A 16016-nucleotide genomic window follows, 5' to 3' on the forward strand; every position below is an offset into this window, starting at 1 on the left:
ATGGAGTCTTGCTCCATCACCCAGGTTGGAGTGCAGTGACATGATCTCGACTCACTTCAACCTCTGTCTCCCAGATTCAAGTGATTCTCCTGCCGCAGCCTTCCAAGTAGCTGGGATTATAGGCGTGTGCTACCACACCAGGCTAAATTTTGTATTTTTAGTAGAGACGGGGTTTCACCATGTTGGTCAGCCTGTTCTCGAACTCCTGACTTCCATGATCCACCTGCCTCGGCCTCCCAAAGTGCTGGGGCATAAGCTACCATGCCTGGCCCATCCTTCCTATTTTTGACTCTTCCTATAATCTTGCTGCTTTTATATTCTCCCAGGATTGATTGATGTCCATGTGCACCTGCGGGAACCAGGTGGGACACATAAGGAGGACTTTGCCTCAGGCACGGCCGCTGCTCTGGCTGGGGGTATCACCATGGTGTGTGCCATGCCTAATACCCGGCCCCCCATCATCGATGCCCCTGCTCTGGCCCTGGCCCAGAAGGTGAGCCACTGCACTCCTCTTCCTGGTATTGGAGACCCACATTCCCCCACCAGCCACCTTTGCCTCCCTGAGACCTTTTCCCTCTGCCCCTCCCCATGGGCCCAGGCCACTGGTGCAGGCTAGCCTGTGTGGGCATAGGTGCCAATGAACACCAGTGACCCTTATCTCTGTGTATCCTCTCCAGCTGGCAGAGGCTGGTGCCCGCTGTGACTATGCCTTATTCCTTGGAGCCTCGTCTGAAAATGCAGGAACCTTGGGCACTGTGGCCGGGTCTGCGGCCGGGCTGAAGCTCTACCTCAGTGAGACCTTCTCTGAGCTGCGGCTGGACAGTGTGGTCCAGTGGATGGAGGTAGGAAGCGTGCATGTGGCAGGTGGCTACCACCCAGTTTCTCCTGGCGTGTAGGCCCCTACCTAAGTGGGCTGGCAGCAGTGAGGATTCAAGGGAGCTCCTGGGGGCTCTGGGCTCTGACTGATGAGCACAGTTGGAGATTCCGCACACTCCCTCATCAGTTCTTTATGCCCCCAGCATTTTGAGACATGGCCCTCCCACCTCCCCATTGTGGCTCACGCAGAGCAGCAGAGCGTGGCTGCTGTCCTCATGGTGGCTCAGCTGACTCAGCGCTCAGTGCACATATGTCACGTGGCACGGAAGGAAGAGGTAAGAGTTCACCAGAGGTCCTGCTGTCCCTGTTGCCTTCCCAGTAACATTAAAGGTCAGGGTAGTCCTTGGGGACAGGAGACAGCGGGAGGAGAGCCTCGAACCAGCGTCCTTGCAGCTCTGCCTCATCAATTTTCAGAGCAGGGATGTTGGCCAACGGGACTCTCTGTAGGGCGGGACATATGGGTGGTGCCTCTTCTGGATCTTTCCATTGTCCCTCAGATCCTGCTAATTAAAGCTGCAAAGGCACGGGGCCTGCCAGTGACCTGCGAGGTGGCGCCCCATCACCTGTTCCTAAGCTGTGATGACCTGGAGCGCCTGGGGCCTGGGAAGGGGGAGGTCCGGCCTAAGCTTGGCACCCGCCAGGATGTGGAAGCCCTGTGGGAGAACATGGCTATCATCGATTGCTTTGCCTCAGACCATGGTGAGAGAACCCAGCATGTACCTCCTCTGCTGAATGGGGCTTGTGGGACAGCCCTAGCAAGAAAATGGGAGCCAGGTCAGGCCTCAGAGCTCTCCGAGGACAGGGTCTTTATCTAAATGGGACCCTAGCCTCTAGGGTGCCTGGTCTGTGATAGGTGCCTGAAAGAATGAATGAGCCAGTGAGTAAAACTGCAAATGAAAGAATACGTGGGTAAAAGTGTGGGCTCCAGAAGACAGCAGCAGTCCTGTTGCCCTCATTTCCAATTCCCAGAAAAAATGAGCATCGGGAGTGGTAGCGAGCGTAAGGAGGTTGTTGGAAGTGCAGTCCTGGGATGTGGATGAATGACTTCCCAGGCATGGAGGTGATTGGTCCTGAGGGTAATGGCTTTCTTTCTCCCAGCTCCCCATACCTTGGAGGAGAAGTGTGGGTCCAGGCCCCCACCTGGCTTCCCAGGGTTAGAGACCATGCTGCCACTACTGCTGACGGCTGTAAGCGAGGGCCGGCTCAGCCTGGACGACCTGCTGCAGCGATTGCACCACAATCCTCGGCGCATCTTTCACCTGCCCCCACAGGACGACACCTATGTGGAGGTGTGGGAATGAGGCCCAGAGCAGGAGGGGGGCTCTCCAGCCCTAGGATCTATTCTCTGGGGTAGCCTTTCCCTAACATAACCCGTGTCCTCTGGGCAGGTGGATCTGGAGCATGAGTGGACAGTCCCCAGCCACATGCCCTTCTCCAAGGCCCACTGGACACCTTTTGAAGGGCAGAAGGTGAAGGGCACCGTCCGCCGTGTGGTCCTGCGAGGGGAGGTTGCCTACATCGATGGGCAGGTACGCAAGTGGCCCCTGCCTGGCCTCAGGAGTGCCCTCTTCCACACCACGTTCATTTTTTCCCTACCCAACACATCTACACCGTCCCACTATCGGCACCACTGCCCTGGACCTGAGGTGGGGTTGGGGGCAGAGACGGCACAGCTCCACTAAGGCGCTTTTTGTCTTTGCTGACATCCACTCCTTTAGGACCCAAGTTCTCTCTGCTTTCTCCTGAGTGCCCTGCCTTCTGCCTACAGGTTCTGGTGCCCCCAGGTTATGGACAGGATGTACGGAAGTGGCCACAGGGGGCTGTTCCCCAGCTCCCACCCTCAGCCCCTGCCACCAGTGAGATGACCACGGTATCCACACTGCTGCTTGGCTAGGGGGTTGGGAGGTGTTAGTCCCAGGGCAGGACGAACAGCTTGAACATTTTCATTGGTGGTTCAGGAACAGTTGGGGTTTTCTTGAGGGACTGAATTTGAAGTGGGGTTGGGTCAATTACTTTTTTAAAATGCTGGGTCTGGCCAGGCATGGTGGCTCACGCCTGTAATCCCAGGACTTTGGGAGGCCAGGGCAGGCAGATCACCTGAGGTCAGGAGTTTAAGATCAGCCTGGCCAACATGGTTAAACCCCATCTCTACTAAAAATAAAAAAATTAGCCAGGTGTGGTGGTGCACGTCTGTAATCCCAGCTACTTGGGAGGCTGAGGCAGAATTGCTTGAACCCAGAAGGTGGAGGTTGCAGTGAGCGAAGATCATGCCACTACACTCCAGCCTGAGCAACAGAGTAAGATTCCATCTCAAAAGGAAAAACAAAACAAAACTCTGGGCCAATGTTGTCCCTCCAGACACCTGAAAGGCCCCGCCGGGGCATCCCAGGGCTTCCTGATGGCCGCTTCCATCTGCCACCCCGAATCCATCGAGCCTCCGACCCAGGTTTGCCAGGTAAGGGTGGAGCTCCTGTGACTCAGAGGCTGTGTAGGGACGAGATCCACTTCTTGCCAGTGCCTCGCCTTTCTTCACTTATATATCCTCCTCTCCATCCCTTTATCCTCCTGCGATCTGCTGTCCCGTCCTTTGCCTAAACAATTATCCCCAATATGAGTAGACATCCCACAGCTTCTCATGGCCCTTTTTTGTTGTGGGCAGCTGTGTTCCTCTACTCAGGAGCTGGAATTCCACGGGGCAGGAGATTGTGGGGTAAATCCAGGTTGTTGGTTGGTGTGAATCTGGCCGTTCCTCTTGCCTAGGATGCCTTTGCCAACTGGGAGAGCTCCGGGAGGGCACCACTGCTCCCATATAACACAGCCCCATGGGAAGCCACGTCTGTCCCCAGAGCTGCTGCAGTCCCCTGCCCTCCCCTAACCTGCTACATTACTGTGTTGTGAATTGGTTTAACACATACACTGATTTAGAGTTCCTTGGAATATGGGGTTTCTTTCCAAACCTCAGCCATAAACGTGTATCTATCTGTCCTCTTGCCCTGTTTGCAGCTGAGGAGCCAAAGGAGAAGTCTTCTCGAAAGACAGCCGAGCCAGGTGAGACTCTACCCTGACACAAACTCACCTCAGGGACCTCTGATCTGGCCTTGATAGGAGGAACCCTCTGACCAGCCTCTTCTGTCCCATCCCTCACTGCAGAGCTGATGGGAACTCCTGATGGCACCTGCTACCCTCCACCACCAGTACCTAGACAGGCATCTCCCCAGAACCTGGGCACACCTGGCCTGCTGCACCCCCAGACCTCACCCCTGCTGCACTCATTAGTGGGCCAACATATCCTGTCCGTCCAGCAGTTCACCAAGGATCAGGTGCTTGGGGCAGGGAGGATGGGACCACCCAGAGCTTTGAGGATTTGGAAAGCTAGGGCTAGGGCCTTTCTAGCTAACTTAGGCTCTTTCTCAGATGTCTCACCTGTTCAATGTGGCACACACACTGCGTATGATGGTGCAGAAGGAGCGGAGCCTCGACATCCTAAAGGTCAGGATCAGGGCCGTGGAGTGGGGTCCACACCATCGCCTGCCCTTGGGCCACATCAGGGCAGGGCTGCACAGTGGTCACAGTGGGTCTTCCTCCCCCTGCCATCCTGTCTCCTCATATTAGTCCATCCCTATGCTGCTGTAGATCTTCCCCCCATGTTTTCCCTCTCCAAAGCAGGATTTAGATGGCTTGGGAGGTCCTGAGTATGAGACCATCACCCCAGTAGTGGGGTCATTTGGTTTGGGCTGCTGTAATCATGGGAGAGAGCTAGGGCGTGTCCTTCTCCCTGAGCTCATTCAGACACTTAATAATGGGTGGTTTTCTGGAGGCAGAGCCTTTAGCTTAGAGTGACACCAGTGGTGGAAACGTCAGGGTTCTAACAGGGGAGCTACGGGTGCAGAAGGATCCTCCTAGTGTCCGTCAAGTGTCAGTTGGAGTGGTGGTGCCTTCCTCTGGTTTCCCCAGGGTGGACACACTTATGTACACCTTCCACCTTGCTCTCTCCCCAGGGGAAGGTCATGGCCTCCATGTTCTATGAAGTGAGCACACGGACCAGCAGCTCCTTTGCAGCAGCCATGGCCCGGCTAGGAGGTGCCGTGCTCAGCTTCTCGGAAGCCACCTCCTCCGTCCAGAAAGGTGAATCCCTGGCTGACTCCGTGCAGACCATGAGCTGCTATGCTGACGTCGTTGTGCTCCGGCACCCCCAGCCTGGAGCAGTGGAGGTGAGACCGGCCTGGGTACTGAGATAGGGTTAAAAGGCTGGACCCAGGCCGAGGCTGGTGGATCACCTGAGGTTGGGAGTTCAAGACCATCCTCACCAACATGGAGAAACCTCGTCTCTGCTAAAAATACAAAAAATTAGCTGGGCATGGTGGCGGGTGCCTGTAATCCCTGCTACTCGAGAGGCCGAGGCAGGAGAATTGCTTGAAGCCAGGAGGAGGAGGTTCTGGTGAGCTGAGATCACGCCATTGCACTCCACCCTGGGCAAGAAGAGCGAAACTCAGTTTCAAAGAAGAAAAAAAGGCTGGACCCAGGGACGTGAGGTCCCTTCTGCCCACATTTTCTGTGACACTGCAAGTCTCAGGTTGGGCCAGATGAGTGAGGGGACCTTAGAAGAGTGGGACTGGCAGGGGGTGGGGGGAGCCTCTAAAGCTGCAAAAGACAGGATTTTCCCCATTTTTCCAGCTGGCCGCCAAGCACTGCCGGAGGCCAGTGATCAATGCTGGAGACGGGGTGGGAGAGCATCCCACTCAGGCCCTGCTGGACATCTTCACCATCCGTGAGGAGCTGGGAACTGTCAATGGCATGACGGTAAGTGTGGTGGCAGGGGCTGGAGCCCTGCTAGGGGACGATCTAGAGAGGGAGGCAGGAAGTGGCTACCCTGATCCAGGACAGCTGCATCAAGGAGGTCTTCATTCTGCTCCAGAGGCTTTTGAAAGTTTGGAAATGACGGGAAGGGTGCTCAGTCTGGGGTCCACATGGTAACTGGGTTCCTCCCCTAGATCACAATGGTGGGTGACCTGAAGCATGGACGCACAGTACATTCCCTGGCCTGCCTGCTCACCCAGTATCGTGTCAGCCTGCGCTATGTGGCACCTCCCAGCCTGTGCATGCCACCCACTGTTCGGGCCTTTGTGGCCTCACGTGGCATCAAGCAGGTGAGACCCTCACAGCCCAGCCTGGAGGCCATGGAGACACGGGTTGGGCAGTCAGAGCCCAGCACTATATTTACCGTGGCCCTCCTCAACCTCCAGGAGGAATTTGAGAGCATTGAGGAGGCGCTGCCTGACACCGATGTACTCTACATGACTCGAATCCAGAAGGAACGATTTGGCTCTACCCAGGAGTACGAAGCTGTGAGTGCTGGGCTTGAGGAAGAGCCCAGAGCTGCTGCCGTAGGGCATCAGATGTGAGGACAGAAAGGCTGGGCTGAGGGCTGGGTCAGCTGGTAAACCTCACGTCCCTTAGTTGCCATTGCTGCATGTGGGTGTGGAGGGGACCCCAGTGGAGCCCAGATTTGTGTCCTCTGTAGCCATCCCTACCCCAAGGCACTAATGGGGACCCCGTCTGCCTTGCAGTGCTTTGGTCAGTTCATCCTCACTCCCCACATCATGACTCGGGCCAAGAAGAAGATGGTGGTGATGCACCCGATGCCCCGTGTCAACGAGATAAGGTGGCGAAGCATCAGAGTCGGAGACTACCTCGGGGCTGGCGGTGGGGAGGAGACTTAGTCCTGGACAGGCCATCCATGGGCTGCACAATAGCACTTCCTTTCTTTTCTTTTTTTTTTGCAGTGTGGAAGTGGACTCGGACCCCCGCGCAGCCTACTTCCGCCAGGCTGAGAATGGCATGTACATCCGCATGGCTCTGTTAGCCACCGTGCTGGGCCGTTTCTAGGGCCTGGCTTCCTCAGCCTCTTCTCTTTAGGCCCAGCTGCTGGGCAAGGAATCCCAATGCCCCCTACGGGGGCAGCACACTTAGATATTCTTGGGCATTCAGATAGCTCACATGTGCCGACCACGCTTCAGGCTCTGGACTGGAGCTCTCTGGCCTGGGGCTGCAGCCTCAGATGCTGGGGCCTGGTCTGCCCCATCTTCATTCCTGCACCTTAAACCTGTACAGTCATTTTTCTACTGAATAAATAGCTGAGCTGCCCCTAATTCCTGCTTCCTTGATGCTGAGTGTAGTAGAATGGAGCTTTCTTTTAGAAAATGGAGCAGATTCCCAAATTACAAGAGCAGCCTCACCAGGCAGGGCTCTGGCTAGGGCTGTGCAGCCACACTTGGCATTTTCACACTCAGGGCTCTTTGGAACTCAACAGGAGCATGTTACTCTGTGCTCTCTGAGTCCCATGTCATGCTGATGCCAGAGCTTACCTGGGGGCTCTGGCTCGTGTCCAGCCCTCCTTGCTCAATTCAGTTGACTCAAAAACCTGACAGTTCTGCCCTCTGCCTGATACTGGGAGAACACTCATCAGGGTGAAAGGAAGGCTGAGCCTGCAGTCTGATGCCAGGCCTTGACTCTTCCCCACTCTTTCTGGTTAGTCCTCCTTCAGTGGCTAAGGCTGCCTTTGCATTCTCAAAACCTCACCCTGGAGTTAGTTCTTCATCCACTGTCACTGTTAGGAGCCCCTCCTACCGCCCATCCCTGAGAGCATCTGCCTGACAGTAGACAGAGGGGCAGACGCCATGGAGGGCTGGAGAGCACTTTGGCTTGGAGACCCCAGGGCAGGGGCCTGAGGGGAGTAGCTCATGTGTCTGCGGGTGAGGGCTTCTGAGGAGCGGCTCTTCCATCCCGAGAACTTGATTGGAGAAATCTCATTTCTTGTTCCAACAAAACTTAGTGGCCTCTGGGTACAAAGCACCATGTGTAGAGGGAGTATGAGGATGAGCAAGGCAATTCTCACCCTCAGTTTTCAGGCTCAGGTCATAAGGTTTCCTGTGGCTTCTACAGATTCAACTGCTGCACACTGGCACATGATAGTGCAAACTGCTCTGACACCATTCAGGGAGCACCTACTTCATCCAGAGAGTATCAGCGTATGCTAGAGATGAGAAAAGGAGAAGGGCCTCGTTTTTTTGAGAACTTAATGTGAGCAGGAACTTGCTGCATATTCTCACTTCCACCAGCCTTCCATCCATTTCACAGATACGGACACTAGCTCAGAGAAGTAGTGGGAGCTGGGTATGGTGGCTGATGCCTGTAATGCCAGCACTTTGGGAGGCCGAGGTGGGTGGATCACCTGAGGTCAGGTGTTCAACACCAGTCTGGCCAACATGGTGAAAACCCATCTACTAAAAATACAAAAATTAGCTAGGTGTGGTGGCATGTGCCTCTAATCCCAGCTACTCAGGAGGCTGAGGCAGGAGAATCGCTTCAATGCAAGAGGTAGAGGTTGCAGTGAGCCAAGATCGTGACACTGCACTCCAGCCCAGGCGACAGAGCAAGACTCCATCTCAAAAAAAAAAAAAGGGCAGTAGCTTGCTGGGCCACTCACCTTAAGACTTAATATACAAGACTTCTTGACCTTATAACCCACCTTTCTAGGAAAGGTCACTTCTGGTTTTAAGGGCACCCGAAAACCGGTCGGAAAGACAAGCCACAAATCTAAGCAGCCAGAGAACAAACCTAAGGTGTCCTGCAGGGAACTAGTTTTTAGAAGAGGTCAGCACAGATACGGAGTCAGGGAAGCCTGTGCCGTGTGGTGTGAGCTGGGTCGTGAGGAAGGACAGAGTCTCCTTTATGGTCCAGTTTGAGAGGAATGGAAATTGTGTCTGTGGTACGGTGAGGAGACACTGAATGCAGCAAAAGATTCCTACTCAGTGTCGTGAGGGTTGAGAGTCTGACCGACCAGACCGGGGGTTTGCCTGTCAGAGAAATGTTAATTTACAACCACAGGTACTATTTGAAGAAGGAGGGTACTAAGTATAATGCCGAGTCCTAGAGCGTGGGGACCTCCAGTCCTGCTAATGTTAACCCTTTCCAGTTTCCAAATCCAGATTCCTGCCTGACAAGGTCTCCCTCAGGTACCTGTAGGACTATGTTAGTTGGAAAATAGTGTCATTTCTAGAACTTTGCCTCTCCTTTCTAGAGACTCCATTTCCCTGGTTAAACTGTGAAACAAGTCAGAGATTATTTTCCCAAGTACTCATGAGTACTTAGGACTCTGTCACACACAGATTCCCACAGAACTTGGAGAGTCTCACCCTCAAGTAGAAGCAGTGTTGGCTGCCAAGTAGCAAATGCATTTTACTCGGTTGCTAAGTGGTGGGAGGTGTTCCTGTCCTGAGCCTTTCTTTGGCTCTCCTAATCATAACACAGCTGAAGTTGAATAAACTTCTTTCCCGTACAACCAGAAAGTAGATCTTATTATATCAGGAAAAAAAATGAAAAAAAATTATCAGCAAAAAACAAAATTAGCCCTTTATTTTCATTTTTATTTATTTTTGTGACAGCTTCTCGCTCTGTCACCCAGGCTGGAGTGCAGTGATGCAATCTCAAGCTCTCTGCAACCTCCACCTCCCAGATTCAAGCGATTCTCCTACCTCAGCCTCCCAAGTAAGTGGGACTACAGGCACATGCTACCACACCTGGCTAATTTTTTGTATTTTTAGTAGAAATGGGGTTTTGCCATGTTGGCCAGGCTGGTGTCAAACTCCTGACCTCAAGTGATCTGGCCGCCTTGACCTCCCAAAGTGCTGGGATTACAGGGTAAGTGACCACGCCTAACCAAAATTAGCTATTTAATAGAATACCTTTGGCTGAGCCTGTCCCACATGCACTGAGAAACAATTTCATATGTGTCATGTAATTGTCATGAAGCATAAAAAGTTGGTTTCCTTCCTGAGGTACTTAAGAGGTTTGGTTTATTTCTTTTATAAGAAACATGTATGTGCCAAGCACTGTTCTAAGCACTTTACAGATTCTAACATCCCTTTTGACACTTGGATGAATCCTTTGAGTCTATCCCCCACCTTGAAAGAAGTCCGGCTAACGTTGGCTTGCTATTACAGTCATTTCCTGCCACCTCTTCACTGTCCACCTAGTGAAGGAGACAGCTCCCTCCATGGATAGGTAGTCCACTTGGAGCTTTGTCAGCTGCATTCTAATCCTGGCCCTTACAACTAACTACGTGCAACCATGGGCAAGTTAAGAAAAAAAATTATTTAAGACAGGGTCTCATTCTGTCATCCAGGCTGGCGTGCAGTGGTGTAATCTCAGCTCACTGCAGCCTTGACCTTGTGGGCTCACACAATCCTCCCACTTAAGCCTCCCAAGCAGCTGGGACCACCATGCCATGCCACCATGCCCAGCTAATTTTTTGTATTTTTAATTTTTTTGTAGCAATAGGGTTTTGCCATGTTGCCCAGGCTGGTATCAAACTCCTGGACTCAAGCAATCTTCCTGCCTCAGCCTCTGGAATAGCTGGGACCACAGGCGCATGCCACCACACCTGGAGATTTTTGTTCTTGGTTTTGTTTTGTTTTGTTTGTAGAGATGGGGATTCACCTTGTTGCCCAAGCTGGTCTCCTGGGCTCAAGTGATCCTCCCACCTCAGCCTCCTAAAGTGCTGGGGTTACAGACAGCCATGAGCCACAATGCCCGGCCCACCTATAGAGTTTAAAAGGGTAGTTGGCAATTCCCAGTGTAAAATTGGGAAGTATTTGTAGTTCTGCAGTAATATCCCCAGAAACAGCAAGGGGGCATTGGCCGGTTTGGGAGAGGAGCAGAGAATGAGGGCCAGGATGGGATGAGTGCTTATGGAAGACTCATCTGGCAGCAGTGCCTAGAAGAGGGAAAGGAGCCATTCCACCATCAGGAAGCCAATTAGGAAGTTGTTGCAGTAAACACAGATTATGGGCGAAGAAGGTCTAGATTCAGAGACAGGAATGGATGTTATAAGACTGAGGAGAGTGAAGAATGACTGCACAGTGTGGGACCTCAAGACTGGAAGAATGAAGACTGATAAAGGTAGACCAGATAGCCAGTTTCAGGTAGGGGAGGGTTGATTCCATCTGGGTATGATACTTTGCTGCCATGGGCCATCCGTGTGGAGATGTCATGGAGGCAGTGGAGCTGGAGAATTGGAGCAAGCACAGCAGACACAGGTGGCATTTCTATGTGACAACACAAGTGCTATGAGAGCAGGGACTTTATTCACGAATGTATCCCAAACACCCAGAATAAACGTGTTGACTGAAGCATCAACATAAAGGTAATTGAAGGTTTTTAAATATGCATATTTGTTCACCAAGAGAATGGGGCTAGCCTGAATTTCAGCAAGGGTGGCAGGAGAACTCAGAAGAAAGTCCTGGAGAGGCCCAAAATTCCAGGTGTGTGAGGGATGGGGGAGGAACTGAAATTTGAGGCAAGGACGTTGTCACAATAGTTGTTAGGCCAATGCTTTGTGGTGGTAACCAGGTTTCATGAGGTTACTGAGGGACTGGTTTAGAAGCTGAGGTCATTTCCTTGTCACTAAGTGACAAGGAAAAAAATGGGTGTTGAGATTGGGAGCACAAAGGCTCTAGAGAAGGTCGGGAAAGCTGTGACGAATCTGCAGATTAATAGCGTTACAAGTGGGACTTGATGGGAAGCTAAACTGAATTTGTGGTGGGGTTGGAGGAAGCCATGTCCAAGGCAGGGCCATGTAGGGACTTGTCACTCCCTGGAGCACTCAAGAAATAGAAATGAGTGCCTCCTTGAAAGCACCTGAATTGCTACCATCAAATGACACCATCAAATACAGATTTATACCTCAGGAAATCAGCATGTACAGAGCTGGCTTGGCCCATTGGTAGGAGCCGGGGATTAGAGGATATTTTAAGGACTTTACATTGGCCTGACGTTTGTCTGTTCACCATCCTTCCACCCATTCATTCCATCACCAGCAGTCATACTGAGCGTGTACTTGGTGTCTGGCTATGAGCTAGATGCTGGAGGAGCATGCCTTCCTTCAAGGAGTGTGCGATCAGTAGGGCAGTCTCCACGTTACTGTGCCTCCTAGCAGTCCTGCCTGATCACATCCTGGTCCAGCAGGATGGAGGGAAACAGGGAGGCCATGCTTAGGCAGAAAAAGCCAGGAAACAGCAAGTTTGTTGTTGTAGAGTCTGAACCCTGCTTATTTTGGTAAGCTTTCTTGTCTTTTTAATATTCTGGGTTCCATTCCCTTTCATTTCTCCTCCAGGCTTTGGCTACAATCCTTTAAAAATTTATACCCCATCCTTGAACCAAAGCAAACAAAAGAATGGAATTAGAGGTTAAGGCTGTTTGGGTCACGTCCTCTTGAGTGAGCTTCACCAGGCCTGGGCTTCTTCCTGTCCCCAGGATGCTGTAGCCAGAGAGCAGGTGAGGGTGGCTGGGGTACCGCACAGGTAATGGCAAGAGCAGAGAGAGGCTGGGGCCGGGGCTGAAGGAGGGAGGCACAGGCTCTGGCAACCCAGGCCTTCCTGCCTACTCATTCTCCCCACGTTCTTTCTCTTGCCAGTCAAGGCAACAGGGCCTGCTTTGTGTACGGGATTGACGGTGATCACAGCTGCATCTAGGGGTATGGTGGTACACACATGGAGTCCCAACTGCTCAGGAAGCTGAGGCAGGAGGATCACTTGAGCCCAGGAGTTTGAGGCTAGCTGGGCAGCAGAGCAAGACCCCATCTCAAAAAAGAAAAAGCCCCCACACAGCTGCATCTGGGGCCTCAGGCTTTGCCCTGTTGGGGCCTGGGAACTGCCCCTCCAAGGACCTCTTGGAGGGTATTGTCCAGGTACTGATGGGGTGGCCCTGGGAATTCCCAGAATTGGGGGAAGGGAGGTTGGAGAGTTAAGAGGGAAGAGTCCTCCAACTATAAAAGGAACACTCTGAATACAGTTCTCCACAGTAAAGGGCTCTGCCTGGCATAGGGGCAGAGGGTCTTGCTGTCCTGCCCCCAGTCCTAAGACTCCCTCCAGAGACTTCCGGCTATCTCTGGTGCTCCCAACTAGGCAGCGGGAGGGCTGAACTGGCCTCCTTTAGATCGGGTGCACCAGGGCCCTGACAGGGTGAGAGGGCCGCTGGAGGATGGTGCTTATCACCCAGGCTTCTTCTTGACCCTGCCCCACTGGGTCCTTGGCCTTGGCCTTCGCCTCTCAGACGCGATGCAGGACCAACCCCCAGGAGAGCACTCTGGGGAGAAGGGCACACCTGCCCACGCATCCATGCTCTCTGGCTCAGTCGCTGCAGCACGAGGCCTCTCAGGTCTGCACCCTACATTCTGGCCCCTCCATCTCCAGTCTCTCCTTTGAACAGCCCTGCAGCCCTCATCAGGGAAACCCGGCCTCTCTCTCTCTCCTTCCACTCTCCATCTTACCCTTTCCTGGGTTGTCCCTCTTCTCTGGTTCCTCTCTGACCCGAAAGCGCTCCTCTCCCCTAGTTAATCAGCCATGTAAAGAGCTGGGGCTGGGCTGAGGGATGGGGATGGGCCCTCCCCAACTTGCCTTGCTCTCCCGCCTTCTCCTCACCCCTCCCAGGCCCAGCCTCTTTCCCTCCACTCTCCTTCCTCCATCTATCATCAAGGAAGGGCTCCCAGGGGAAAGGGACTTCTGGATAAGCAAGTGGAGGAGGGGTATTGGAGGATGATGGGGAAGTGCAGGCAGCTCTGCAGATGATGATTTCCTGGGTTCCTGGGGGAGGTGCCCCTCGTGAAGGTACGAGAATGCTCCAGAGACCTGTCTCCAGATCCTCCCGATGCCTGAAGGTGGGTGGAGAGGCAGGGCGGCATGGAGAAAGGGCTGGGGACTTCCAGGGGCCAGAATCCAGAACCTAGTGGGAATCAGCCCCGATGGTCACCAGCTGCATGACCATGGGCAGGTGAGTCTGTTTCTCCATCTGTCAGGTGTACAGGATACTCTCCACCCCACAGTGCCTCGCACAAAGTAAGCTCAATGACTGCTGCTTCCTGTCTCTGCTGTCAAGGTGCTGGGCCACTCTGAAATCTCTCCCCTGCATCCTGGGTTCAACCCAAAAGCTAACTCTTGTATACACCTTCTCTATACCAGGCACATTCATGCCTATCATGTCATGTAATCTCTATTTTATAAATGAGAAAGCTGAAACGCAGAGAGGTTAACAGTGACTAGAATAATAGTAGAAGGCAGAGCAGAACCAGAGAGCCTGACTCCAGAGCCCCAGGACCCGGAGTGCCAGCAGCAGCAGGCTGCTGGAGGAGCAGAGGAAAGATTTGCTGAGAAACCCAGCTAGGCAAGAGCTTCAAAGGGGCCTGGAGTAGAAGTGAGAGCCCGGGCATGTGCTGGGTGGTCTTGGAGAATTCTTTTTCCCTCCCTGAGCCTCCTCATTTTTTTGGGCAGAAGAATGACTAGATGCTTGTGAGGGCATTCACCTGCCCTGAACATTCTGTTCCCCCTGCCCCTGCAAAGGGACCCAGCATGGCACAGATAGGACAGGCTGTGGCTTAAAGCATTTCATAGGTGAAAATTGAGTCCTCCTCTTCCCCACCCTCCTTCTCTCTCCTCAAGTTCCTCACTCTTCCCCACCCCCAACCTGTCACTTGGGGCCTGTGATCAATGAGATGTAAAATGAGAAAGTATCAGGAACCAGCAAAGCATGGCGAGCAGCTGGGGCAGCCTTGCCGCCGGCTGTGATGGACTGCCAGCCCTTCGTCTCGCCAGCCTCCCACGCCCTGATGTGGGCAGCGGCATCTCACCCAGCCTGGGCTGAGGCTCCCAGCTGGACATTAGAGAGGGGGCTAGCTCTGATGAGTCCAAAGGCCTCACCTTGAAAAAGGAATGAAATCTATGGTCTTGACACGGGAAGATGAGTCTAGGCTGCATGGTTGAGTCATAAACGCAGGTTATATGATCTCACCTATAAAATGACCCCACTTCTGTTATTATGTAGAAATACTGACCCCATACTGGCATTAGCAGCCTTCTCAGGAAGTAAGATTATAGGGGAAACATTCACTTTCTACTTTATATACTTTTCCTTTGTTGGACCCTTAAAACAAATGTATATTGCTTTTATAATAATCTGATAATAAAGATATTTCCATTATGAGGAAGGCCCACAGAAATATGCATGGGCTATTGAAAATGCTCAATGTTCTTGCTTTGGGCTGGGATTTTATCAACATGGTGGGAAGGCCTAAAGCACTAGATCTCAAATCAAAGCACAGAGTCTGATTTTTTTTTTGAGACAGAATCTCACTGTGTCGCCCAGGCTGGAGTGCAGTGGCACAATCTCAGCTCACTGCAACCTCTGCCTCCCAGGGTCAAGCAATTCACCCTGCCTCAACCTCCTGAGTAGCTGGGATTACAGGCACCCATAACCATGCCCGACTAATTTTTGTATTTTTTAGTAGAGACGAGGTTTCGCCATGTTTGAGACACAGTCTCACTCTGTGGCCTAGACTTGAGTGCAGTGGCACAATCATGGCTCACTGCAGCCTTGACTACCTGGGCTCAAGTGATTCTCCCCCTTAGCCTTCCAAGTAACTGGGACTTCAGGTGCACACTACCATGCCCAGCTAATTTTTGTATTTCTTGTAGAGACAGGGTTTCACCATGTTGCCCAGGCTGGTCTTGAACTCCTAGGGTCAGGTCATCTGCCTGCCTCAGCCTCCCAAAGTGCTGGCTAGGATTAAAGGCATGAGCCATCTCGCCCAGCTGATATTTTTTTTTAATTTTTTTAAGACAGTCTCGCTGTCTTGCCCAGGCTGGAGTGCAATGGAGTGATCATAGTTCATTATAGCCTCGACCTCCTGGGCGCAGGCAATCCTCCTGCCTCAGCCTCCTGAGTAGCTGGGACCACAGGTGTGCACCAACATACCCAGGTAATTTTAAAATTATTTGTAGAAGCCGGGCGCGGTGGCTCACGCCTGTAATCCCAGCACTTTGGGAGGCCGAGGCGGGTGGATCACGAGGTCAAGAGATCGAGACCATCCTGGTCAACACGGTGAAACCCCGTCTCTACTAAAGCTACAAAAAATTAGCTGGGCATGGTGGTGCGTGCCTGTAATCCCAGCTGCTCAGGAGGCTGAGGCAGGAGAATTGCCTGAACCCAGGAGGCGGAGGTTGTGGTGAGCCGAGATCGCGCCATTGCACTCCAGCCTAGGTAACAAGAGTGAAACTCCGTCTAAAAAAAAAAAAAAATTATTTGTACAG

The 16016-nt window shown here is 52.7% G+C and overlaps 1 protein-coding gene across 2 annotated transcripts in view; it reads left to right on the top strand.

The window, feature by feature from the left end:
- The window catches only part of CAD (carbamoyl-phosphate synthetase 2, aspartate transcarbamylase, and dihydroorotase), a 29044-nt gene extending 22019 nt beyond the window's left edge, over positions 1 to 7025 (top strand). The window contains exons 28-44 of one of the 2 annotated variants that reach the window (XM_017545582.2): positions 327 to 493; positions 678 to 842; positions 1020 to 1151; positions 1374 to 1575; positions 1975 to 2165; positions 2265 to 2405; positions 2645 to 2746; positions 3235 to 3331; positions 3880 to 3924; positions 4027 to 4196; positions 4291 to 4365; positions 4875 to 5087; positions 5551 to 5676; positions 5868 to 6023; positions 6120 to 6221; positions 6444 to 6538; positions 6660 to 7025. In XM_017545582.2, coding sequence (XP_017401071.1) covers positions 327 to 493; positions 678 to 842; positions 1020 to 1151; positions 1374 to 1575; positions 1975 to 2165; positions 2265 to 2405; positions 2645 to 2746; positions 3235 to 3331; positions 3880 to 3924; positions 4027 to 4196; positions 4291 to 4365; positions 4875 to 5087; positions 5551 to 5676; positions 5868 to 6023; positions 6120 to 6221; positions 6444 to 6538; positions 6660 to 6762 — 2282 coding nt within the window. In that variant the 3' untranslated portion in view covers positions 6763 to 7025. Of the gene's footprint in view, positions 1 to 326; positions 494 to 677; positions 843 to 1019; positions 1152 to 1373; positions 1576 to 1974; positions 2166 to 2264; positions 2406 to 2644; positions 2747 to 3234; positions 3332 to 3879; positions 3925 to 4026; positions 4197 to 4290; positions 4366 to 4874; positions 5088 to 5550; positions 5677 to 5867; positions 6222 to 6443; positions 6539 to 6659 lie in introns of both variants that reach the window. The other variant, XM_017545581.2, reaches the window with a different exon arrangement.
- The last annotated feature ends 8991 nt before the right edge of the window (positions 7026 to 16016 follow it).

The sequence above is a fragment of the Cebus imitator genome, unplaced genomic scaffold (genome assembly GCF_001604975.1).
Source record: "Cebus imitator isolate Cc_AM_T3 unplaced genomic scaffold, Cebus_imitator-1.0 Scaffold180, whole genome shotgun sequence".
NCBI lineage: Eukaryota > Metazoa > Chordata > Mammalia > Primates > Cebidae > Cebus > Cebus imitator.